Genomic DNA, 26,181 nt, shown 5'->3' with positions numbered 1-26,181 from the left:
CTCAACCCCCAAGATTAAGGAGATACTCACAACTTGCATTTTTAATATTGCTACACAGTTGTAAGGCCGGAGTCTCACTGGATTTTCCTGATGGATCATCAGTTGTCCCCAGATCACTCACTGAATAACCCATCCTCCCCTGAGTTCTTTGAGTCGTCCCCTTGAGTGCTGGTCTGTTTGTGGACTTGCTCTGTGAACTTGATCTGTCTGCTCCTCCTGCAGTGGATGCGTTCCCCACTTGGGCACTCTCTATACACGTCTTCCTAGTTGGTCTCACTATGTCTGTCCTTCTGAATAAATGTTTGCAGCTACTCTATCCCAGCCTCTTGCAGAAAAGAAAAAAAAAATTGAGCTCCAGGAGAGGATCGTGTTCCAAACTACCACAGACCAGAACTCAGGTTTCATGACTGTCACCTGTGCTGCCACTTCACCTCTCTGATCATACTTTCCTTTCCAACTGGGCATTTAACTCTGTGTGTGTGTGTTCAGTCACAAAGTTGTGTCCAACTATTTGCAAACCCATGGACTGCCTTCAATCCTTCCCAGCATCAGGGTCTTTTCCAGTGAGTCAGCTCTTTGCATCAGATGGCCAAAGAATTGGAGCTTCGCTTTCTCATTTCTTCTTTTTTTTAATGTTTATTTTTATTTATGTATTTATTTGGCTGCACCAGGTCTCAGTTGCAGCATGCAAACACTTAGCAGTGGCATTGGGATATTGTTCCCTGACCAGGGATTGAACCAGGGCCTCCTGCATTGGGAGTGTGGAGTCTTACCCACTGGACCACCAGGGAAGTCCCCATCTTCTCCTTTCTTATCTCTAGAATTGCCCTCTGCTGTGTGAGGCAGCAGGTCATGGTAAAATCTACCTTTTAGGCAACCCAAAATCTGAAGGATCTTCTCATGTCAAGATCCCATGTTTGCCTGACTTTGCAGACCATGAGGGCCCACACCAAGAGGGATCAGGCAAAGGCCTAGGAGACAGAGAGGAAGAAAGGGTGTTCTAGGCGTCATTCCACTGGCCCTTGTTCAGTTCTCTCCAGAGTAGTGGCTTTGCCAAGCGTCTTGCAGGTGTAGTAGAGAAAGCTCAGCCAGGCAAGGCCAGATGGAGCCTGGGGCCTGGCCAGGGCTCCCCCTTGATGCCAGGTCCCTCTCCTCCCTGCAGATACCTGGGCAAAGAGGGCTGGGCGCCAGCATCCTACCTGAAGAAAGCCAAGGACGAGCTGCCAGCACGGAAGAAGAATCTGGCAGGCCCAGTGGAGATCATTGGGAACATCATGGAGATCAGCAACTTGCTGAACAAGAAGGCGTCCGGGGACAAGGAGACCCCCCCGGCTGAAGGCGAGGGCCCGGAGCCCCCCATCACCAAGAAGGAGATCAGCCTGCCCATCCTCTGCAATGCCTCCAATGGCAGCGCGCTGGGCATCCCCGAGAGGACCGTCTCCAAGCTGGCCCAGGGCTCCCCAGCCGTGGCCAGGATTGCCCCTCAGAGGGCCCAGATCAGTAAGAGCCTCTCGGACCCCCAGGTCCTTACCACGCCGCTCTTTAGGGAAGGGGCATGAGGTATAGGGCAAGCCCAAGGCGGGTGTGCATGACCCCCAGATTATTCTCCCCTGACCCCAGGCTCGCTGTGCCAGCTTGTCTTGTGCTGATCACATGTGGACAAGCCAGTTCCTTCCAACTGTGAAATGGGGCCCTCAACACAAGCCTGCTCTGTGAATGAGAGCTGATAGAGCATCGTGCTGAGCCTTACCCCTTCTTTCTGTTGCCTTCCTCCAGCTACCGGAAATCTGAGACACTTAGAGGGAGTACCTCCCTCCACAAGCTCTTTCAAGCAGTGTTCTTCCAGAATCTCCCCCTTTCGTACAGGAGAAACCCAGCTTCTGGCCCCTCCAAATCTCTGGCATCTCTGGGGCTGGGATGCCTGTGGTTGAGGGGTAAACTGTTCTATATTATGAGGCCAGCTTCTGTTTGTGTCCAGCCATTCTTAAAATCTGGAGAAAAGCTGTTTTTCAGTTTAGTTCTGAACTTGTTTAAATTAGTTCTATGCCTGAAACCTTCTGAGCGTCACTTGGGAAGGGTTTTGGGGGCATTTGCTCTTGTCTCGCACTGTGCTAGCTTCTAAGGATTTGGTGGATAGACATGGTCTCTTCTCCTAACTTTGAAAATCTGATCATGCTATCTACCCTTTCCCCTGAAAAAAAATGCCCCTGTGTCCATACATTTTGAAATGTGTGCATCGTTTTAGAGGGTTCACAGATCCCCTTGAAACACAGCTAAGGAAGCTTAAAGATCTGACTTCCCACAGAAGAAGCCCAACTGTGCTGTCTGTGGTGACCGAGGGCACAATTTCCCCATAAACTTGGGACAGAAGCAGGGACTTCCAGGATCAGGAGGTCGTGCCCAGAGAAGGCAGGGAAGGCGCTGTTGCCTGGCTGGGATTTCTGAAGCCCTGTTTCCTCTTCTAGGCTCCCCGAACCTGAGGACAAGGCCTCCTCCTCGCAGAGAGTCCAGCCTGGTATGTGTGTTCAGTTTGTCTTTCTTGTTCCCTTTCCGGGTGCACTCTTGTAGCCTCCAGTAGTTGACTGTCTCCATGCAGAGCCTGTTGGTCCAGAGCTTTCCCAGAGCCATGCTGGGGCTTCCAGCTCTGTGGGGTTGGGGGCAGGGAGGAAAGCCAGGGGATCCCAGCCTTCCTTGGGCCTAGCTGGACAGTTTTTAATCGAAAAGGCACTGCACTCCAAAGTTAAATAAATCCACCCCAGCCACGGCATTGGCAGACATAAACATTTAGACTGGCTGGCGAGAGTGTCCAGCCAGGGCATTGCCAGAGGCTGGAAATAGGGCTGCTCTCCATGCGAGCCTGGAAGCCATTCAGCTTTGCCTTCCTTGCTTGGAAGTGCCCGACGGATGCAATGGAGGCCAGAGCCTGGGAGGGCAGAGGATAGATCAGTGAGTAGCCTCAGTGGGAGGGTAGCAAATGGCAGGGACTGGTATAGGCTGAAGCTCAAAGAGGCTCAGAACTGCTGTGTGGGTGGGGTTTTCTGGCACCCAGACTGTCAGGGAGGCCGGTAGGCTCTCTGGGTGCTGGGGCTTGGGGTGAGAGGTGGCAGGCAGAGAGCCCTAGAACCGAAAAATGTCATCTGGGGCCGCAGGATGCAGTGGAAAGAGTGGGGCTTTGCCAGGCATGGATTCACGCTCCACTTCTGACATTTAGGAGCAGTGAGCCCCTGGGCAGGTTGCTCACCTGCCATGGGCCTCAGTTTCCTTATTTATAAGAGAGGGAGACCATGCCACTCATCCCCTAGGGCTGTTATGAGGATGGGATGAGATGGTGTGTGTAGAGGGCTGGTCATCAGCTTTTCATGTCCTCTGTCAGCTCTGTGTGCTGGGGGACAAGGCTTCCACAGTCATGTCAGGGCTTAGCAGCAAGATTTACTGTGATCAGTGACCTAAGCCCTGGGGAGGGGGATAGCAGCAGTTGCTGGAATGGTGGCCCTTCTGTAAACAGGACCTTGAAGGTATGGGCCCTGGAGATGGGACCGTGCTGGCCCTGGCCACCAGCCCCAGTGGACCTTCTGTCTTGTTTCCCCCCGCCCCTGGCATTTGACACAACTGGACAATGTGATCTCCCCTTCTCCCATCTCTCTTAGCCCCACTGACTATTTTCAGGCAGACTTGATTTTGTCAAGAATGGGGTGATTCCTTCCACACCTACCAAGAGCAGAGCCCATAGAGGCAGATCTGCTCTTTCCAGCGAGGTCTGGCTGACTCCCACCAGGCTGGGGGTCACGCTGGGCTGGGACCAGGGCCACATATGCGTATGCTCACAACAGCAGGGCCAGGCACCAGGGCAGGGAAAGTTGACCGGATCATATCCAATCCCTCAAAACCATCCTCCCCGACCCTTCACTCACTCTGACCTGAGACAGTTCCACAGTGACTGGTAGGAATAGAACATGCTGAGCCTTGAAGGACAAGGCAGGTTAAGAGGAATAGGATGGTGTTTCAGGATGGTGTTCAATTTTGGCTTGTATTTATAGAGTGTTTCCTGTGCCCCTGGCTAGACCAGAAGTTTTCATTCTCTCCTGTTGCTGTTATTAGTTCCAGTTTACAGATGAGAAAGCTGAGGCTCAGAGAGGTCAAGAGCCTTTCTCAGGGTCACACAGCTGATGAACTGCTGACCTGGGTTTGGAGCCCACATGTATCCATCTGCAAGGCAGGGTCATTTGAGGTCGTCCTCAAAAGCTGCTTCCCCAACACTAGCCTCCCAAATACATGTACCTTTTTTATTTTAACCTCTTTGTATGATCCCAGGACATACTGGAAGTGATAGGGAGACACCAGGGTCTCGTTCGTCAGAGATGAGACCAGCCAAAGCTGGAATGTCCTCTCCACAAGGTCAAGAGGGTTGTCCTCCTCATTCATTCTTGGTTTCCTGGTGCCTTGGAACGGAGGCTGACACCCAGCAGACACAAAACAAACATTTGTAAAACGAATGATTGAGGCTCACAGGTCATGGGCTGGGGCCACATTCTAAATTTCTCTGCATGTCAGGCTTAGGTATCAACATGCCAGCATCTAGGAAGCATTTAGGCTGCCCAGCATGATCACCCCACCCCAGAGCAAGTGATCCTGAGCTTTATTCCATGCTTGCCTGACCATTTGACATCATCATGATGACCGACCCAAGGGCTGTCTCACCAACCCCACAGTCCCTTACACCCACCCCACACCTCCGTAGCGAGGTGTCACCCCAGTGGACCTTCACCTGAGACTCAAGGATGTGACTTTCATCTCCCGGGGGGCAGTGTGTAGGACTTTGTTACAACGGTTTCTTTGTTTTTTAACGTTCACTTTGGGACCTGAAAACTGGATTCCGAAGATATGAGTGGAGATTTACTAGAAGATCATTTTCATAGCTCCAACAAGTTGCAAGTGAATCCTGGGTATTCTTAGAGAGCCTGGGCAGGAGAATGGTCTCTTGGGGAGACACCCTGAGACTCAGGTGATTGATAATCCTCAGGTCAGCTGCTGTCCAGCTGCTCTCAGTGCCACACTCACCTCAGTTACCGTTCTGATCAGGTGGGTCTTGCTCCCTGAACCCTTCTCTGCCTCAGGGATTCCAGCTGCCGAAGCCGCCGGAGCCCCCTTCTGTTGAGGTGGAGTACTACACGATTGCTGAATTCCAGTCGTGCATTTCAGATGGGATCAGCTTTCGAGGTGGACAGAAGGCAGAGGTGAGCCTTGGGCTATGAGGCTAAGTGTTATAACTCATACTGGTCAGAGACCTCCCGTGTTCCCCATTTATGTCTGGGGGTAGGGGCGGTGGGGAAACATTCCTGAGGGGTGGGCAGGAAAGGTGCAGAAACAGGACCCACAAGGCTGAGAATTTGCCTAAAGCCTGTGTCACAGCCAGGACTAGAACCCACGGCTCATGTCTCCACCCAGCTCCCCTCACACCAGCATTTCCCAAAGCTCATCACAGGAGCCTGTGACGGAGATGCCTTGAAACAAAGGGCTTCTGGAGTTGAATGACTTGGGAGGAGAGTGACTTAAACAAAACCCAGCCAGCTTTGTTGTGTTAATTGCAGAACTTCTCAGAACCTAGATATGGGGGTGTCACTGTGTGTGTCTCTAAGAGGGGACTGGAATAGACCAGATCACCTACCTTCCTCTCCCAGGAGCACCTGGGAGCCAGGGTTCCACAAGACCTACATTAGGAAATGCTGTTGCTGGGAGAGCGTGGAGCAGGCAGCCAGAGTAAGGTACTGAGGACCCCAGTTCTGACCATGTCCACACCACAGGCACCTCTGAGCTTTGATTTAGGCACTTCTCCCCCAGGCTTTAATGAGCTGTCTCTGCAGATGGGTCATAGGCCCTGTCCTACTCCCTCCCAGTCCATCCTCTAGCATTTATTCCCCCAGGTTTTAATGAGCTCTCTCTGCAGATGGGTCATAGGCCCTTTCCTGCTTCCTCCCAGCCCATCTCCTAGCATTTATGAGACCCTGCTCTGTGGCCAGCGCTACACGTGGCATTCCAGGGGCCAGAGAAGATCCCTGACTCAGTCATTTCTCTTGGATGGCTCTGTGTAGTAATGGAGTTAAATCCAATGCTTCCTGTAAAACCATCAGAAGAGTAATTGGGCAGTCTCTACCTATTGAGGAGGTGATTTCCCCAACGTGGATGTTTTAAATCACATGCCTAGAACTTAGAACTAGATTTCTAAGAGAAATCATCCTCTCAGTGGTGCCTGTGCTTCCAGAAGAGCCTACAAAGTTCATAGTGTAAGAGAACTGACATTCTTAGGATCTACACAGGCAGGCATCTTGAGTGTGGAGCGGGCAGAGCGAGGGATGAAATGTAGGACCCAAGGCAGGGCAGGGTTTGCCGAGAGCTGGCCTCAGAAGGACCATCTCCTCCTTCCTCCCTTCCCCCTCTTCCCCTAGAGCCAGTGCTCCCGAGCCTCCCGCCTTCTCCCTGGGACCCTTCTTCCAGGAGTGTTCCACAGTTCAAAATTACAGTTGTCCCTCGGGATCCCTGGGGGGTTGGTTCCACGACCCCGATCCTGGGATGCTCGATGCCCTTATGGAAAATGAGTGCAGCTGGCCCCTGTATCCTGGAATGCAGAGCTTGCACACATGGAAAGCCCTCGGTATAGCCGGCAAGCGCACTCCTGGCCTTTCTCCAGTCTCAAGTAGCAGTTTAGAAACAAGCTTCTTGAGTGAGTTTATACTCATGTGGGAATGACTGAGAGCCCCAGCCTTCCCATGGGGAACCAACTCAAAGAGAGCTCCTCAGTGGTGGGATTTCAGTGGCGTGAAATGGCATGAAGTGGGGAAGCCAGGGAGATCTGGTCTCAGGCTTTACCTGAGTTCTGTTCACCTGCCCCCTCCTGTTCTCTTCTGCCCTGAGAGACCCTTTCCAGGGACCCCAAGGGAGGGCCAGCAATGCACGGGGGATTGGAGGATGGGAGTGGTGGAGTGGCAATCTTCTGTACAGATGGGTCCCTGGCGAGTGGGGTTTTGTAGGGACTGAGAACAGGGCATCTTCTAAGCATAGTGGCTCAGCAGGAAGGGAAGTGAGGGTCTGTGCAGGAGGCCAGCTCCACCTGGGTGTTGACAGAGACTTGGAAGAACAGGGGCGGGGGCTTTGGAGAGAGGGAGTCCCCCACCCTGGAGATGACAGACACCTGGGTTTGAATTTGAATGCCAGCCCATCACTTCCTGCGCTGGGTCCTGCGCCACTTAGTTGGTGGTGTTAGCTTGTCCAGGAAGCGGAGCTACTGTCTTCTAGAGCCTAGTGTCAGAGCCCAGCCCACACACGGTCGGGCACCGGCAAGTCCCCCAGCTCAGTGGCCTATCTGCCCCTTCCCCCAGGTCATCGACAAGAACTCAGGTGGCTGGTGGTACGTGCAGATTGGTGAGAAGGAGGGCTGGGCCCCTGCGTCCTACATCGATAAGCGCAAGAAGCCCAACCTGAGCCGCCGCACGAGCACTCTGACACGGCCCAAGGTGCCCCCGCCGGCGCCACCCAGCAAGCCCAAGGAGGCCGACGAGGGTCCAGCCGGCCCCGGTGAGAGCCAGGACTCCCCTCTGAGGCTCAAGTACGAGGAGCCCGAGTACGACATCCCTGCCTTTGGCTTCGACTCAGAGCCGGAGCTGACCGAAGAGCCCACGGAGGACAGTGGCTCAGGGGACAGGCGGCCCACCCAGCCCCGCAGGCCCTCGCCGGCCTCCTCGCTGCAGCGCGCCCGCTTCAAGGTGGGCGGATCCACAGAGGACGTGGCCCTGGAGGAGGAGACCATCTACGAGAACGAGGGCTTCCGGCCGTGTGTAGAGGACGGCCTGTCGGCCAGACGCTCCTCCCGAGACAGCGACTCCCCAGGGGGCTCCCCGCTGTCCCTTGCCAGGAAGAATTCCCCCAAATCGGATTCCCCCAAATCATCCTCGCTTCTGAAGCTCAAGGCGGAGAAGAACACCCAGGCGGAACTGGGGAAGAACCACTCCTCAGCCTCCTTTTCCTCATCCATCACCATCAACACCACCTGCTCCTCCTCCTCCTCCTCTTCCTCCTCATCCTTGTCCAAGAACAGCGGGGACCTGAAGCCCCGTTCCGCCTCGGACGCGGGCATCCGTGGCACTCCCAAGGTCGGGGCGAAGAAGGATGCCGACCCGAAGGTTGGGCTGACCTCCTGTGCCCGGGCCAAGCCGTCGGTTCGGCCCAAGCCGTTCCTGAACCGCGCAGAGTCCCAGAGTCAAGAGAAGATGGACATCAGCACTTTACGGCGCCAGCTGAGGCCCACGGGCCAGCTCCGGGGCGGCCTCAAGGGCTCCAAGAGCGAGGATTCCGAGCTACCCCCCCAGACGGCCTTCGAGGGTCCCAGCGAGGGGTCCAGGAGAGGCTCGGCCGATCTCATCACCCTCCCTGCTGCCTCGCCCCCCTGTCCCACCAAGAAGGGTCGGGAAGGGCAGGCCACCTCCTACACCACATGCAGTGCCTACCAGAAGGTCCAGGACTCGGAGATCAGCTTCCCCGCGGGCGTGGAGGTACAGGTGCTTGAAAAGCTGGAGAGCGGCTGGTGGTACGTGAGGTTTGGGGAGCTGGAGGGCTGGGCCCCCGCCCACTATCTGGTGCTCGGCGAGAACGAGCCATCCGACCCACCTGGCAAAGAGACGGACACAGTGGCCCCCAAGAGCAAGCAAAACGAGGGCAAGTCAGACAGCCTGGAAAAGATCGAGAAGCGCGTCCAAGCGCTCAACACCGTCAACCAGAGCAAGAGGGCCACGCCGCCCATCCCCTCCAAGCCGCCCGGGGGCTTCGTCAAGACCTCAGGCGCCGGGGCGGTGAAGATGAGGAACGGTGTGCGGCAGGTGGCCGTCAGGCCCCAGTCGGTGTTCGTGTCCCCACCACCCAAGGACAGCAACCTGTCCTGCGCCCTGAGGAGGAACGAGTCGCTCACGGCCACCGACAGCCTCCGAGGCGTCCGCCGGAACTCCTCTTTCAGCGCCGCCCGCTCGGCAGCCGCAGAGGCCAAGGGCCGCCTGGCTGAACGTGCTGCCAGCCAGGGCTCGGAGCACCCCTTGCTGCCCACTCAGCGCAATGGCATCCCTGTGTCCCCCGTGCGCCCCAAGCCCATTGAGAAGTCCCAGTTCATCCACAACAACCTCAAAGATGTGTACGTCTCGATCGCGGACTATGAGGGGGACGACGAGACGGCGGGCTTCCAGGAGGGCGTGTCCATGGAGGTCCTGGAGAGGAACCCCAACGGCTGGTGGTACTGTCAGATCCTGGATGGGGTGAAGCCCTTCAAAGGCTGGGTACCCTCCAACTACCTGGAGAAAAAGAACTAAGGGGGGGAGTGGGTCCTTCCAGCCTTAGTGTGGGTGAGCGGGAATAAGACAAAAGGGAAAGGGGAAATGGGAGGGGGTGGGGAGGACAACATGAAACCTGCAGAATGTGTGACCTCGAAGACCCCCAGCTAGAAGGTGGGGTCTGGCGGGGGCCCACATTGAGCAGGGAAAGGGAATGGGCAGGGGTGCCCTGGGCCTGGGATCAGGGGCGAGAAAGCTGAGCCTCAAGTGTGCACCTTGGGGACTTTGCTGATGGACTCAGCGCCATTTGGGACAGGCCGTGTGGGAAACCCAATTTGTGCCTTGGCTGCCAATCTGGAAAAGATGTGGTTGTAGGGGCCTCACGTGCCCTGCCCCTGCCTAGCCTGGTTTCAGTGGCTGTTAGCTTAGCCGCCAGAGTGGCCCTTGTATCGTCCTAACCTGTATTTGTGAATTATCCTGGTTCCCAGGGACCACCACCCGCCACGGGTGGGTGTGGTAGGAGACACCACTGGCCCTGGGGTTTGGAGACATCTCTTATGAGCTCAGGCTGTCCCTGGGCTGGGCCTCTGTCCATGTCTGCGGAAGAAAAGGCAGTTGCCCAGGTGCCAGCAAGGATCCCCTTTCTTAGCCGTCACTGCCGCTGGCCTTGGGAAGAGTGCCCACCTGCCCAGGGCATGCCGTGGAGGACCACCAGCTCCAGAGCTTACAGAGAGGGCGGGTGGAGCCGTCGGTCTCATCAGTCTGCACAGACTTTCTTTTGGGTATTTCTGGGTGGGCAATTCCTTTGCATGTTTTGGGAGAGGTGTATTGCTTTGGGGCTTCTATGTCAGGCCTTGGGTTTTTGGCCTTATTTTAGGGGTTGTTTGGGGGCCCGAGGGCAGTTAGCCTCATGGGACAGGATGGGGAGAAGGTGGCGTTTCTGTCGTACTCTTGTGGGGAGGTTGGTTGGTTTGTGTTTTGCATTCTTCCTCTCCACAAGCCGAAGTCGCTTCATTTGGTTTCCACTGTGTGGACGGCACCGGCACTGGCCAGAGGGATTTCAGGCGGGAGAAGCCCCAGCCCCAGGCGTGGCGAAGCAAAGATGCTGCTCTCTCGGTTCTTGCGCCACCTCGGCAGGGCAGGACCCTCCCCAGGGAGGAGGGTGGCGTTCAGGAGAGGAACAGCGTACATTCTCCGGCCCGGGCAGGGCCCAAAGCCTCACGTGTAGGCAGTGGAGAAGCAGCGGTCGCCCCACCCTGGGCTGAGGGGACCCCGCTGGGCAGACACCACCAGCCATCCCGTGGCCTGCGAGCAGTGCCCAAGAAGACGAAGATCCCTGGGCCCGGAGCCAGCCCGGGCTTCCCCAGGGGCAGCGCCCCTGTGAAGCGAGAAGAGAGAACGTGAAGTCCCTCTCAACTCTGGGTGGTATCTTTCAGTCGACATTTCAGAGGCCACACTGGCTTCCCTGAGGACTCACTCTTTGCTGGGAGTAGATTTCCACACGTGCCTTTGATTGTGGACAAATCAGGCTTCACAGCCACTGATTTAGCTGCCAGATCCTGGACTGAGGAGGAAAGGCCCTCCCTCCGCCCCTGTTCCCCACCCAGGCAGTGTATGTTGCTGGAACAAACAGCACGGGACCCGTGCCTCGTGTCCTCAGCCCCCAGCCGCCCCCCTCCCCCTTCCTCACCGTACACTGATGCCTGGCAGCTCTAGCAAACTGCTCCCGTTCTTTGTTGAAAGGGCCGTGGTGAGATTTTGCTTCCTTTTGTTTGTTTAAAATTAAAATTAGTTATTTTCTTCTGCTGGACAGTATTAAATAGAGCAGGATGTTGAGTTATCTGCTAGATTGCAGTACTAATGGTAGTATTGTAGTGTCTTTATATTAATATTATTTGGACTTATTTGAACAATAATGATAAAGAAGTGGTTCATTATTTTTTAATTAATGCACTTTAATAAGGTGGAATGGAAAGAAACCCAGAGAGCAAAGTGCATTACTTAAAGATGCAGTATATACTTTTCTCATTTTTAAACAGCACATATTTATTAAAAGAAAAAAAGTAATTTATGATTATTTAAAATAAAATTTAAAAGTAGAGTGACTGTCGGGTTAAAGGACCTTCCACGTAGCTATCTTCCAGGGGGAGGGCTCAAGCGGCTTCACTCCTCAATGTCTGCACTGAGCCAGTTCAATGCCAGCCAGGCCAGGAAGGAGTGCAGGACCCATCTGCCAAGCACAGAGCATCTCAGTTGGACTGGAGCACAGTGCTCCCTAGAGCCTGCCTTTCCCTGCCCTTCCTCTTCCACTGTACTGCCCTGTGGGGCTCTCCTAGCCCTGCCAAGGACCCCGTCTCCTTAATCTCCAGTGCTCTTAAGTAATAGAGTCATTACAAGTGACCTTCAGGATCACTTCATGCCATACCCTCCTGTTAACTGCAGCCCAAAGACAGGAATTAGCTTTCCCCAGATCACATAGTTGACGGCAGACCTTCCCACCCCCGTTAGCGTTTATAGTGTGGTCATCGTGTTTACATTGTGACATCCAGCCCTAAGGATGCTGGGGTTGCTCAGGCATCCAGGAAAAGTGGAGAATGCTGCCACCTAGCGACAGCATGTAGACTTGGGCAGTGAACAGGGATTGCCATGCCCCATCTTCACCCCTTGCCCCTCGCCATCACCCCGACTCACAGCACAGCACAGACCCTGCAAACCCAAAGAGAATATTAATACTTGAAGCAAGAAGGGTGCATGCCAGTCCCTCTCAGTCATGGCCAGGGGATGCCAGGGCTTGTGCCCCTGGACTCCTAGCCCTGCCCAGGGCAAGAGGGCTTTTCCCTAGAGCTACTGAGCTGCTTTGTGATGTTGGAGGGTACTGCTGGCAGCAGGTAGAGGAGGGAAGGGGCCTGGGGCTCTGACCCATCTGGAGGAAAACCGGATCGGACTAAAAAAGAAAAAAAAAAAATCTCAGCAGTGTCCAAACCTAGTTTTCCATTAGTTGCGATTGAAAATGTGAAATGATGTTGTATTGCTGTATACTGCAACTTTAATCATAATGAGCCCTTCTGAGGTCATTATTGAGGTTTATATAATGCCTGAAGATGCATCCTTTGGTGCTTTTTTCTTTCAGTTTAAAGACTTTATTACAAGGGAAAAAGATGTCTTCATCTCTCTCCCACTTTGTAACAGGGGCCTGGCTGGGGTCTCTGGCAGCCATCATGCTATTCCCACTAGGCCAAGGGACCCCAAGGACAGCAAGAGGGAGTTGGAAGGGACAACCTGAACTGCAGGTGTGCCAGCTGTGACCGGGCCCCCTCGCCAGCCCTCGGCCCCCTCCACCCCCAAGCCTGGCCCCATGGGCCCCTCTTTCTTCCTCCACTGTTCTCCATCTTGACGAAGGCATTATATAGAATCGTTTTAATCACTTTCAGATGTTAGAGCAGCATATTTTACAGGCATTTATATCCATTGCTTTCCTCAGCAAGGCATGTTACTACTTTTATCATCTAAGGAAAAAAAAAAAAAAGACAAGGGAATTTCGGTCAAGCATTATTTCCATATTACTAGTATTTGCAGAATAGGTGTAGAACTATTTAAGTTTAGACCTTGGTTTGGTAGTTTTTTGTTTTTAAGGAAAAAAAAGAAAAAGTAACCCCTACTTTTCCTGTTTTTTGTATTTAACTAATATATAATTTCTATAAGGTTACTCACTTCCCCTCCCCCTCCAAATACTTTGCATTCTCAATCGAAAATGAAAACAATCTGAGAGACAGGAAAAGTGCAATATTATCAAGAGGGATGCCAGGGCTTGTAGGATGGTGGCGGGGAGGGCCAGCAGCCCCATGTGTTGCTGGGGGAGGTGGGGCTCTTGGAAGGAGTCAGCAGTGGGGCCAACAGGTGACCTGGGTATTGATATTTTTTTATCCCTCCTCCCCCTTCCCTGGCAAGATGGCAGGGGTCTCTGCCAGAGGGCAGCCCCTTCTGCTGGGTGTTGTCCACCCAGAAGAACGGGATTCAGGGAACTGGCATGGGGCACTCGGCCTCCCAGGGCCCCAGCCCTCGGCGCACAGCAAGGACCTCCAGGAAGCGCTCCTTGTTTTCATTTCCGTTCTTTTTCAGCCAGCTGCTCAGAAAGACCTGTCCTAAAAATCACCCTCAGCAGCCCTCTCTCACCCCAATCTCTTGATGTTTGGGCCATGATCCTTTTGATGTATGTTTGAGTCTTTCTAAAACTATGTAACCTCAAGTTCAGTTTTATGAGCAGGAACCCTCAGTGTAACCAAATCCTTCAGGGGGGTATGTGGGTGCCTTGAGCCTAGCATCCTCCAGTGACACCAGTTCCCACAAGCCTGCAGCTGGGCCTGGCGCTGAGCCGGGGCCACCCATTCATCTCAATGACTTCAGCCCAAGCGAGGCGTGATCCTGCCTCTGCTCAACACCCCAACAGTTCCCAGAAGATCTCGAAAAAACATGTTGGAGAAGCCTGCGGAGGTCCCTGCGGACATAACTTCCCCCGACAGGTACCAAGCTCCCACCTCCTACCCAGGTGCGGGTAGAGAGGGCAGGACGGGAAGTCTCTGGGTCCAAGCCCTGGGAGCTCTGCCCCTCAGGGTGACAGGTGCAACCTCGCTGGCTCATGCCTTCCCCCTCCAGTACTGTACACTTGCTGCTCCAACCCATTTGATGAATTTCTGTACAAATATGGATCTGGACCCAGAGTGGGACTGTGCCCCTGCGGGTGGGTGTGTCTCCTTGGAGTGGATACGTCTATAGGTCCAATTTTCGAGACGATGCAGTGCTCTCTGGAAAGAGAACCATCCACATTGCTAAAGAATTAAGATTCCCTCACTTTTTTGAGGGCTGTGTGTTGTTGAGTAAGTGCATTGTGCATGTGGTGTGTGTGTGTGTGTGTGCGCGCCTGAGACTGCATGTGTGTGAGTGTTGGTCATTTCCCACTTGAACTAAATAACATGGGGTTAGAGGAAAGACATACTGGGCAAGCTGTCTCCACTGAACAAGTCCTTGGCATTGGGCAGGCCCCACGGGACTCACAGCTTCTGGCAGCAAGTGTATGTGTTACTCACACACATAATTCTGGCTGGAGAGTGCAATGTGTCTTTTTTTTTTTTGTAATTATTTTATTAAGTATTTAGTTGGAAACTTCACACTGGCATTAACAGATCTAGCAGAAGCAGCCTAGGCCATTGTCCCGGGCTCCAAAATGAAGATGTGGAAAGAAGGCACTGCTGGGTGTGGGTGCTGAGGGGTTCAGACAGGGCCACCACCTGCAAACGCGTGTCTAGCAGGCTGCCTCCCAGCCTCTGCCGTACATGTCACCACTGTGGGAACCCCCGTGTCCTGAGAGCTGCTTACCCTCGGTTCTTGTGTGGCTGAGGGTGGGTCAGGCTGGTCGGGGTGAGAATTCTCTCACCTGCCTGTGTAGGCACATCACCCCTGATCTAGACCGCCGGCCCCAACTGAACACTTCATGGGGTCATGTGGAGGGCTCCCCCTTGACATTACTGAGCTTCTTGCCTCGATCATGATCTCTGGCTGGGGGTGGCCTCTGGTTCTCAAGTTCTGTGATCACAGCCAGGGACAGAACAGGGTCATGACCTATAGCTTCATTTCAGGAGGAACAGCCCCTCTGATGGTAGAGTCCCTCCCCGTTTTGTCCTGTGGGTCCTCAGGCCGCACGTTGGGCACGTTGGTGCTTATAGACTGGGTGGAGGGCTTTGCCTTCCTGGACCTTGATCCCAATCTGCATGTAAAGTTGGTTTTTACCATGCTATCCCCCCCTTCCCCAATCCTATCTTTCTAATCTTGAGTTTGCAGTTGACAATCAGCTTCCTCTCCCGTCCCAGAACTTAGTGGCCTTAGAGAATAGGTCCCTGCGATGAAGGTCCCTCCTTTGCTCCCATTTCCATCCTGGCTAATGGGCTGGACCTCAGGAGGCAAGAAAGAGAAAGAAAGAATTATCATTTTAAAACAAAAGTATGGATCGAGCACGTTGGAAGTAAGTGAGAGGCACGTCGGCGAGATGAATGTGTGAGAGACTGGGGTGGCTGGGGTTTTCCATCCCTTCCCTGGGAAGGCGACTCCCAGAAGAGGATGTCTGCTAGGCAGAAAGGGAAAAGAGTGAGGAGGTTGAGTCAGGATTTAGAGTCTGGAGTTTTGTCTTTATTAGAAAGAAGGAAGAAGTGAATTCTGAGTGTTTCAGAAGGAAGTGAGCCAGTAGGGAGGAAACAATGATTCAACACCCAAGGGCCCAGACAGAATAGGCTGGGAAAGTCTCAAGATTTGGCTGTAGAAGAAGCTGACCAGAGGAAACTGCTAGTTGCTGGACCACAAGCTGGGTCGCCAGCATGTTCTTAACGGTCACTGATTTACTTAGTAGAAAGCCAAAGTTGCCAGCAACAAACCAATCTTTGGAGAACATTCCTCCATCTCTTAGTTTCCAGGCTGGTTTTGCCCACCTTTCTTTGTCCAATCTAGAACTGGCCTCTCAAATTACTTGAACCAGAGACCAGTAACCAGAATGGTTCATGCAGTAGGGACCCACCATCCCCAAACTGAAACTTCGGGGTCCAGACACCATCCAGCATATCTGGGAGGAAGGCAACCTCGTTTGCTCTTCTGTTGACGCCAGTTATTCTTGAGCATCTCTAACGATGTCTATGGTGTTTCAGTTTGCTGAGCCTGCCTCACTGGTGTGACTCAGAAGACAGGGTGCAATGCAGTCATCATGTTAGTGGCCTGTAAGCAAGGCACACTGCTCTTGAGCATTTCAAAGAAAGGTCAACAGAGCCTCCATTCTTGGATCTGCAACTTGGTCTCTGTAACAGGTCTTCTTTAAATCCAGGACCCAGGATGGGAAAAGGGTTTCCCCTGTCAGTTTACAGGAAATCTGCAGGAAGGCAACTTCTGAAGAAGGCAGGTGTGAGTGGCAGGTTTGTGAAGCATGGGTTTGTGGACTGCATGGTTGCATGTAAGCTAGCTGGATGTCTTTGGGGCATTCCTCACAGTGTCCACGCAACCCCTCCCAGCTCCTAGTGGGACCTGTGGGGCTGACAGAGGTCATTCCCCTTTCTCCCCTCAGCAGAGAAACTGAAGAAAAGGACATTGAATTCAGGCAGTTCGAGTGCTAAAAAATTTCCAGGCTAAATGGTGGTGCTAAACTGTCTCCATGTTTCTAATATCTTTAATAGTGGGTTGGTTTTTTTTCAGTTGTTCTCATCACAAAAATGCAGTGTCCTTGGGGAAGGGACCCAGCCCCTTGACCTGCCACTTTCCAGGTGTCCTTTATCATTTTGACGGGACTCTTTGGTCTGCAGAAAATATTCTGTCTTGGCATGCTTCTAGACTGTAAGATTTGGGTTGTTTTGTTTTGTATTTTATGTTTACATGCATCTTGTATTTCCCCAAAAACTAAATAAAGTTTTTGCCTTTTTAACTGAACAGAATCACCTCCTGATTCTCCCCTGCCACCAGAAAAAACATCCAGCCGAGTGGCAAAAGTCACATTATGCCCAAATGAGGCATGAACTTCAGGGTCCGGGCCCTCTGAGGACACTGGAGGGGTAGGGGAAAACATGTAAGCTGCCACCCTTGCTGGTGAGAAGCGTGCTCAAGCTCTCCACCCTTTCCCTGCCTTTGGAAGGCTTTCTGGCCAGTGGCCCAGGCTTTTGGAGATACAGACCTTGGGGCCACCAAGACCACATCCAGTGGGCTTCTATGGCTCCTCAGCCTGGAGCCCCTGACCCTCCCCTACTTTTGCTGGACTTCAGTAAGCAGGGCTGAGCAGTCCTGGTGTAGGAAGTGGCCCATGGCCGTTCAAGGCCAGGCAGAGGCTGGCCAGTCAGAGCATCCTCCCAGGAGAGGGCAGGAAGGCAAGCATCCCATGCCCCTCTGAGGCTCAGGCTGCCAAATGAGCTAGGTCCCCACATCGTGCCTGGACCCCTCTGGCACTCCAGCTTTCACAGCCACCTAGATGTACTCAGCCCACTTAGGAAGTTTTTCCAAAGACCCCTAGCCAGAGGCCTCCCTTTCTAACTAGCTGTGCCACTCATTTGCCATAAGCCTCTGCACCCACCAGTGGGAGCGCAGCTGAGCTCCCAGCCAGAGGCAAGAGGTCTGGGCTTGCGGTGAGGGATGGGCAGACCCAGTTCTGGGGAGCTCAGCACAGCCCCTGCCATCCTCCCTTCAGCCCCTAGGTGGCGCCGCCCCCCCACAAAGGTTGCACACAGGTTCATTTCCGGCTCAGCGTTTTGGAGCTTCACGGACTTCTGCAGCTCCTGCTCTTGACAGATCCAGAGACCTGCAGTCACGGAAGGGCAGTGGCTTCTCCCTTTCGCTTACAGCAAGGCTCGCCTGGCATTCTGGCCTCTGCTGTACAAGCCCCAGGCCATGCTCCAGCCACCTCCCCCTCCCTGCTGTCTCCAGGGGGTCTTTTCTGATTGTTGGCTCCCCTCCGAACCAGGACACCTGGCCCTCTTCCTCCACACCTCCATCACCATCACCACCCGCCCCAGCCACACACACACACGGGCCCGCCCTTCCTCCCCCCCAGCCCTCCATACTGCACAGCACAGCCCTCAGGCTGGTACGAAATCACCTTTATTCACAATCACGGTGATCCAAGTTCACAAAGGAGGCAGCAGCTACCCTCACACTAACAGAGACAATGGGATGGATGGCTTATTCTCCCTGACCCTCAGGCCACGCAGCCCCTGCACTTATGAACTTCCCTTGCCTCTGGGATGGGCGCCCTGACTGCTTGGGGCCACCACCAGCCCCATCTCACCCCACTCCCACAGAAGAGGTCTACAGGGTTAGTGGGGAGCAGAGACCCAAGGCAGAATGGTGACTTCCCAAAGTTGCCCTGCAAGGCAGGTACAGACAGGGCCAGCCTGGCATCGTGACCCCCCTCCCTGTGCTTACCACCACCCCACCCCACCCCATATCAGCCACCACCAAAGAACCCCCTGAGAGTCACAAAAAAAGTCTTCCCACACCCCCAACAATCATTTTACAGAGGTGGCAGCTGAGGCACAGAGCGACTGTGACCTGGCCAGGGCCACACAACTGGTCAGTGGCCAGGTCTAGAATCCCATGCTCTGCAGGCCATATAACAAAGCAGTCTCCAATGGGCGTAAAAAAAAGCCACCTGAGGGGACAGAGGGCTGGAGGCTCGGGGAGACTTGCCAGGACTCTTAGAGCTGGCCCCAGCCCATGGCCTACCAGGACAGGCATGCAGGGCTGAGATGACTATAACCTAAGAGCAGCTGGGGGTCCCCCATCACTCCAAAATCAGGATCAAGAACCTGGAGGTGCTGGGACCCACCCCTTCTCCTTTCTCCTGGGGGAGAGAGCGCCTACAATGACGAGACCAGCTGGCCTTCCCTCACCCAGCCTGCCCAGACTTTTCCATGTCCTTATGGAGTGGGGAACTCGGGCCTCTCGATGTATACGAGCCAGTTACGATACCCAGGCTCCAGCCCAAGAAGGGCATTCTGTGGCTCCGGGTGATCCGCTAGTCCCAGGACACTGAAGAGGTTCTGCTGTCCTCTCTAGAAAGTGGACACGAGTTGCCAGAAGGCATCCCGACTCGGCCCCTTTTTATGGAGTTCTATTTCATAGTAAGCAGAGCTGGCTATGGACTCGTGCTGGAGTTCAGGGCAGAGTTTAAGTGAGGACAACCTCTGCTGGCCCCTCCAACCAGGCACTCCACCTACTAGGCCAGCCTTTATAGGAGTCTGGGGGGTGGGAATTCACTCCCCCCGCCCAAACTAACCCCTACAAACCCAATAAATAAATAAATAAAAATACAGGGGGGGAAAAAAAAGCCGTTCTTACTCCAGGAAGTCCTCTACTCCCAACCCAGAATCCTGGCCTCTCCCAGGGATGCTAAAGCCTGACAGAAGACCTACCCTGCTCTCCAGCCCACGCCAAGGGTCTGCCCCCAGGCAAGAGCATCCCCGAGCCCACTGAGGCAAACAGGCCATGACCAGGAAGAGGCCCTCCACGTCTCAACTAGGCCAGGGGGCTAGCAACCCAGAACCCAGAGGCTTCTGTGGCCTGTCTGTCCACACATCCAGGGTGAGTGGGAGACAGGCACAGCACAGAGGCGGCAGCCCTCCTGGGATGAGAGGGATCCACTGGACGTCTTACCCTTGGCTGCCAGGCCCAAGGGGCAGGGAAAGAAGGAAGGAGACAGTGGGGGAAGGTCAGAGAGTAAGGCAGCAGCCCAGGCTGTGCACTGCTCAAGGGCAGCTGGCTGAGGAAGAAAATGGAGGCTGAAGTCCAGGGCCACACTCCACTAGCCAGGCCGCATGTCTGGGCTCAGGGCCGCATCTGCCCAGAGGATGGGACAGACTTTTCTAGTGTTCACAAAGGTGCCACACAGGCTAAAGAGACCTCCTGGGAATCTACCCCAGGCAGGAAAGGACCAGGACAGGCTGAGACCCCCCCGCTTTAGCCCCTCGGCCTGCAGGGAAGAGCTGCGACTTGCTTCTGCCCCCACCTCCCAGCCTGACAGCCCTTCCTCCCCAGAGCTCAGGGGCTGTTTCCCAAGTTTAATGAGAAGGGGAATGAATTTCCAAAACGAGGAAGAAGAGAAGGGGCCCCGTTGACTTGCGCCTCAGCTGGAGCCGGGCCGGAGTCGGAGGAAGCTGGGGAGTGGGTGGGTCCGTGACGGCTAGGAGCTGCGGTAGGTCTTGATGATGTCCTTGATGGGCCGGCGGCAGATGGGGCAGCAGGCGTGCAGAGCCTTCTTGAGGCGCAGGCCACAGGCATAGCAGAGGCACATATGGCCACACGTGTAGATGACCGTGTCCACCGCGTGCTCATAGCAAATGGTGCACTCATCGCTCCACGGGCCCCCGCCTGGGGTCACTGGTGATTCGGGTAGACTCACTGGTGAATTGGGGGCTGTTCCTGGGGACACTGGGACAGCAGTGAGGGGGGAGGCACGAACCTGGTCAGTCCCAGGTTCATGAAGAAAGCCCCGGCCTCTCCTCCTCCATGGACTGGGATCAGCCTGTCTACCTTGCCATCCACCTCCTGGGCACAAGAAGAAAGAGGATGTACTCTGGACGGCCCCACTTCCGGCCCCTCCGTGCCCAGACCAGGGGCCAGGGTGTCCATGAAGCAATGAGAAGAGGCGGGAAGGATGGAGGCCCAAAACCCACTTGGGGAGGCCCCACTGAGCTACTCTCTGGTGTTCTTTGTGCTCAAGAAGTCCTCTGGAGAAAGCCACCAAGCTGAGGGACAGGACGGGACACAGCCCAGGAATCACCACTCAACGTGGGTTCACTGGGCCCATCTCCAGCTCCTCCGGGGCCCCGTCTGCAGACCTGCCTCAGCCAGGGTGGAGGGCAGGTCCCTCAGGGTGGAAGGGCTGGCACGGTCACATGGAACCAAAGAGGCCAGCCTACTTACCTCCAGCAGAGCTCCCCAGAGGGCCAGAGCTGCAGGTGCCAAGCGAGGGGTCAGAGAGGCGGATGCCCAGGGTGCTGGGGGAGGTTGGTGTGGAGGCGGGGGAGCAGGGGAGTGATGGGATGCCCCGCTCTGCCAGGATGGTGGAGCCTGCAGAAAGGGAGGAAGGGGGGAAGGTGGGACCTAGACACTCAGAGGCCCACCTTGGAAAGCTTGAGTTTCCATCCTCCATTAGGTTCCCAGGAGAGAAATGGGTGGTGCAGCCTGACCACACAGCCCAGCCACTAGGCTCAGAGACCGACTGAGCCTTTGCCCTAAAGAGCTAACTGTCCAGGGAGTCTCTTGGGGCTCTCTCCTCAGTCCCTTCCTCTAGCCAGCCTTGATTCCCCCCACCCCACCACCACCTATCTCTATCCAGCACTGACCAGTCATACACACCATGCATGGAAATAAGCAATCACAGAGCCTGGGAAATTATTTGTTCTTTGCCCAGGAATGTAACTTTGTAATGTTTCCCTATTTAAACCCTGAGCTTCCGGAGAGCAGAAAGCCTGACTCACCTGTGACTTTCCCACAGGCCCTAACATAATGCCCTACACACAAGTAAGTGCTCAATGTGATGTTTTTTTATTAGTAGTTATTCAGTCTAATTTATTCAATCTAATTCACTTAATAGTCACTGTTTCTAAGAATATTTATTAGCTGTCCACAGGATTTCTCTTAGTAGTGTTAACCTGTTTTAAGTGAACTACCATCTCCTTCTTTCAGAAATTTATACCTCCTATTTGCTTTTCTTGCTTTATTGCACTGGTTAGCATTTTCAGAATGCCAGAATAAGATACCGTACGGCCTCTTAATCACATTCTCAACTTTAATGATAATGTTTCTAATGTTTCACCATAAAGCATGAAATTGGCTGTAGTTTTAGGGTGAAGGAAATATCTTTTCATTCTTAGTTCACTTAGGCCTTCAACAAACCAAAGCATTCTTCTATGAAGTAAATAACCATCCTTCCATACATTGTTATTGATTTGTTTTTCCTTTAGAGTCAGGATCCTCTATCACCACTTTGCTAGTCAAGATGTCCAATTCTCCAAACAGCTCAGGAGCACACTGTTTAGCATATATTAAATTCTGAATGATTAATCTTCAACGCCCACCTTGGCCTACTTCCCTCTCGGGACATTTAAGTCCTGGGGTTTTTGTTTGTTTTTTTAAGCTTCTCCTTTGCTCTAGTCTAGTAAGCCTCTTTGAGCAACAGAAGCTTTACTGAAAAGCTACTTAACTATTATTAGATGGTGCTGATGCAAGAGACTATCTTGCCCTTATGTAATATCCTTTATCTGAGGAGCAGTATCTCCTGATGACTGTAGCCAAATATCTTTGTACCTCAGCCTGATTTTTTTTTTTTTTCTGCACCCTAGTCTGGTTTCTTTTTATTCCACCTTGAATTTTTAAGCCAATTTTTTTCCTTTATGATGTCTTTTATCTAGCCTGATTTCTTTTCGCTCTTCCCTGACTTATCTTCCCTCAATCCTAATTTCTTAGCACCCTAGTCCCATTTCTTTTCATTCTTTTTCCAATTTATTTTACGCTCCATCTTCATTTGGTCTTTTTCCAGAGGAGGAAGTCTCCACTGATTTTACCTGATTTCACAAAACTCTCATACACTCACAATTACCAACAGCACTGCATACACAAATACCCATGCATTTGCTCACATGTGCCTAGACATGGTATGCCAGTCTTACAGTGTTACTCATGCTTACTCACATACACACTTTATCATGTCTATGAAGTCTCCTGGGGTGAGGTCTAGGTTAGGGGCTGTGAGGCCCAGGGGTCTCCAAACTTGTCTGACCAAATTTGCTAAGGAAGAAAACTTTAGATGCCCAGGACCTAATTTGAAATCTACAGAATCAAAATTTCTGGAGGTGGGATTTAAGAATTTGACACAATTGAGGGACTGACTGAGCCCAGCATCCTGCAGAACACTCTGCGAAATATGGCTTATACAAATCCACGTCACCCAGTCCATTCAAACTCTTCATTCAAAGCCAGAAAGGCCCAGATATCTGCAACCCCATTTCCTCCAAGGCCCAGGGATTCTCCAAAAGCCCCCAATCCAGGCACTGCTCTTCAGAGATACCTGGCCGCTGACACACCACCCTCTTTATCTTATTTAGACACACAACCGTCCTTAGAGGTAGAGGTCTTCGTTCCCATTTTTTTGATAAATGGAAACTGAACCTCAAAAAGTTCATTGCTAGTGGAAACAATTCCCCCCCCCCCCCCATTTTTAAATGGCCACAACCACTAGGCAATGTGTATGAGAGTTGTTTATGTACATGGGAATGTGGGTGAAACCGGTTCTGAGCGTGAAACTCAGTGTTCCCTGCTTTTCCCTCCCTCCCCAGGGTTTATCTGGTGAAATCTGAGAACCATGGACTAATCAAAAGAGTGACTCTGACTAGAACCCATAAGGGGCAGGGTGGGCGCTGTTCCCCCCTACCCAGACAGACCCTGCCTCCAGGGAAGACGAGATGCTAGGCCTGGAGGCGCCAGCTTCAGGATGCGCCTCGAGGGAGGAGGGCATGTGGCCAGGGGCACTCACCAAGAATGCGGATCTGTGTAATGGACCCGTGCAGGCCGAAGAGCATCCAGAGCGGCTGTGAGGCGTCCACGCACAGCTGCATGCCCGCCGCGGCGCCGTTGTGGCTGAGGTGCAGCTCGCCTTCGGCGTTGACCACAAGGCCGAGGATGTCACCGCTGTGCAGGGGCCCGGGCACGCGGCACACGGCCCAGAACTCCTTGCGGTCCACCAGGGCCTCGGGGCTGAAGGGCAGGTCGGCCGGCCTCAGCGTGCCAGGGTCGCACGTGGTGACACCTAAGGACAGCGCGCCGGGCCGCGCGCCACTAGATCGCGTGACCTTGACGAAGATAGTCTCAGCCACACGCACAGGCCGACTGGTGAAGACGAGCGCACGCTCGTCGCGCCCGTGCTCCAGGCGCGCCACCGTCTGCTCGTCCAGGATGCGGACGTGCGCGCCGGCGCGCAGCGCGTGGAAGCGCAGGTCGCCGTCGAGCTGCGGGGGCAGCGCGCGGCTGTGCTGCGAGTTGAGCGAGTTCTGCGGGATGGGGCAGCCGGCAGCTGGCGTGCCCTCGTCGCCGTCAGAGCCCGGCACGTTGAGGTCACACAGGCTCACGGAGAGGCGCGCTTCGTCGGCCTCGCGCCGCAGCGACGGCCGCCGGAGGGCGGTGAAGGAGCGCGGGCGCAGGCAGTCTGGGAGCACCAGCTCGCTGTCTGCGGGGGTAGGGGGACAGGGCGACCGTCAGGCGGGCCACAGCCCTGGGTCCCATCGCCTGTGAGTCTCCTCCCACTAGTCGTTAAAGCCGGCACTAGTAAGACGCGTCTAGTTTCTAACGGCAAAGAAAATGCTCGGACATTTTACAGGGGCTTCCCTGGTAGCTCAGTGGTCAAGAATCCGCCTGCCAATGCACAAGACACAGGTTGGATCCCTGGGTCGGATCCCTGGAATGGAAAGATACCCTGGGGAAGGAAATGGCAACCCACTCCAGTATTCTTGCCTGGAGAATCCCCATGGAAGAGGAACCTGGCGGGCTACAGTCCATGTGGGTTCTCAAAAGAGTCTGACACGACTTAGCCACTGAACAAGAACATCACACATTCTGCAGGACCTCAGACTACGTATTTGCTTAAGCAAAGGATCATCAGGCAGGAAAGACACCAAAACCAAAAACACGATTACTTCTAAATGGTACACTTATAAAAGTCGGATTAAAAAAAATTAACTCCTGGGCCCTGGCTCTTTATCCTAGCAGCCAGGATAGCACCTGGCACTTAGAAGCAAGCAGTAAACACTTGCTGAATGCATGTTGATATTCTATGCCTCTGGGAGCCCAGAGGGAACCCTCCCCTCTAGAATACCTCTCTGCACACATTGTCTCATCTTATCGCAAAAATTAGCTTTTGATATTGTTTCTACCAAAGGACGCTGAGATGGAGACGCTAAGTGAATTTTTCCAAGCCCTCCTTTCAAAACCGACAACTGGAAAGCAAACCCTTTCTCTTTTTATTCATACACGTAATACAGACTGTATTTTGTTAAAAGAGAAAAGGGAATCTCCTGTCAGCCTGCCATCCAGAGGAAAATACTATTAATATTTAGATGTGTGAGTTTCCAGCCTTTTTTGAATATATTTTAGTTATTTTTCTTTTTAATACAAAAATTGAATCATACTATATAAACGTCAGTAGTTTTAAACTTTAACTTTTACAGGTAACAAATCTCTTTGAAAATGTAACTTGTACCTATCTTCTAGGGGAAATGCACATTCTCCCTAAATTCTGTGGATAATTTCAGAGCACCCATGGCCATGGACTCCAGGTGAAGAACTCTGTTATACAAACTTCCTTTTCAAAACTAATTTTTCTGTTTATCGTGTCCTGTATACCCTTTTACACAAATAACCATGTTTCTGAGACCATAATTTCTTAATGCCTGGTTACGTCTGCTTTATGGAGTCCTATAATTTGTAATAAAAGTCATCAGGTGCAATGAATTACTGCTGCATTTCCTCCTTAAAGCATCCCACAGAGGTGTTCCCTTTATACGGATAAAGCTCAGAGATGTTCTGTGACAACCAAGCTGCAGCTCCAGGGTTAAAGCGTGATCCACCCAACTCCTTATCCCACACCCTCCACTTTCAAGCCATATAGGTTTACTGGATCCTTTTCGTGGGAGGCCCCAAATTTGGCTGGGGCCACTGCTGGCCTTACCATGGACCAATCCCTTCTCAGGAGGCTTTTCTCTGAGCCTCCCCAAGGGAGAATCTGTGCTTTCTCTCCAGGAACTGAGTAAGGATGGCGGGGGTGCTCAGCATGGGAGCAAAGCTTGGAGGAACAGACTGGTAGGGGTAGTGAAGCCAGAATTCAGCTCCAGCTGAATCTAGGTTTGCTCTCTAATGCCTCCCTATCTTTGCTCTCCCCCAGCTCCTCTGCCCCATCCAGGAACAGTATTGTTTGGGCCCCAGCAAGGAGAGGGTGCTGAGCCCTCCCCACAAGTCTCCTGCTTCTCTGGAGAAGCCTCTCGAGGCCTGGCTGGTCGGGATTTCCCAGCATCGTGTTTGGTAAGGAGGAGGGAGCCAACCGGAAAATGTGATTATTCCAGGGAATTGACTCTGTGACAGCAATGCTGCCGAGAGGCTGGGGGCTGCGGAGAGGCAGAGGCGAGGAGGGCAAGACATGGGAGGCATAGCAGGGGGCTGCGGAGAGGCAGAGGCGAGGAGGGCAAGACATGGGAGGCATAGCAGGGGGCTGCGGAGAGGCAGAGGCGAGGAGGGCAAGACATGGGAGGCAATAGCAGGGGGCTGCGGAGAGGCAGAGGCGAGGAGGGCAAGACATGGGAGGCATAGC

The 26,181-nt window shown here is 53.5% G+C and overlaps 2 protein-coding genes across 11 annotated transcripts in view; one reads left to right on the top strand and one right to left on the bottom strand.

The window, feature by feature from the left end:
- Positions 1–16,766, top strand: part of SH3PXD2A (SH3 and PX domains 2A) — a 247,911-nt gene extending 231,145 nt beyond the window's left edge. For all 7 annotated transcript variants that reach the window (XM_006067746.4, XM_006067744.4, XM_006067745.4 and 4 more), the window contains 4 exons: positions 1,163–1,500; positions 2,466–2,515; positions 5,115–5,234; positions 7,374–16,766. In XM_006067746.4, coding sequence (XP_006067808.1) covers positions 1,163–1,500; positions 2,466–2,515; positions 5,115–5,234; positions 7,374–9,347 — 2,482 coding nt within the window. In that variant the 3' untranslated portion in view covers positions 9,348–16,766. The remainder of the gene's footprint in view (positions 1–1,162; positions 1,501–2,465; positions 2,516–5,114; positions 5,235–7,373) is intronic.
- A 1,140-nt stretch (positions 16,767–17,906) lies between these two features.
- NEURL1 (neuralized E3 ubiquitin protein ligase 1) overlaps positions 17,907–26,181 on the bottom strand; it is a 75,666-nt gene continuing 67,391 nt past the window's right edge. For all 4 annotated transcript variants that reach the window (XM_006067741.4, XM_044935075.2, XM_006067742.4 and 1 more), the window contains exons 4-6: positions 23,359–24,048; positions 20,748–20,894; positions 17,907–20,243 (exon numbers count right to left, since the gene is read on the bottom strand). In XM_006067741.4, the coding sequence (XP_006067803.3) occupies positions 20,005–20,243; positions 20,748–20,894; positions 23,359–24,048 (1,076 nt within the window). In that variant the 3' untranslated portion in view covers positions 17,907–20,004. The remainder of the gene's footprint in view (positions 20,244–20,747; positions 20,895–23,358; positions 24,049–26,181) is intronic.

Source organism: Bubalus bubalis, chromosome 23, assembly GCF_019923935.1.
Source record: "Bubalus bubalis isolate 160015118507 breed Murrah chromosome 23, NDDB_SH_1, whole genome shotgun sequence".
NCBI lineage: Eukaryota > Metazoa > Chordata > Mammalia > Artiodactyla > Bovidae > Bubalus > Bubalus bubalis.
Note: the sequence above shows the minus strand (reverse complement) of the source record. Positions and strands in the feature narration are given on the sequence as shown.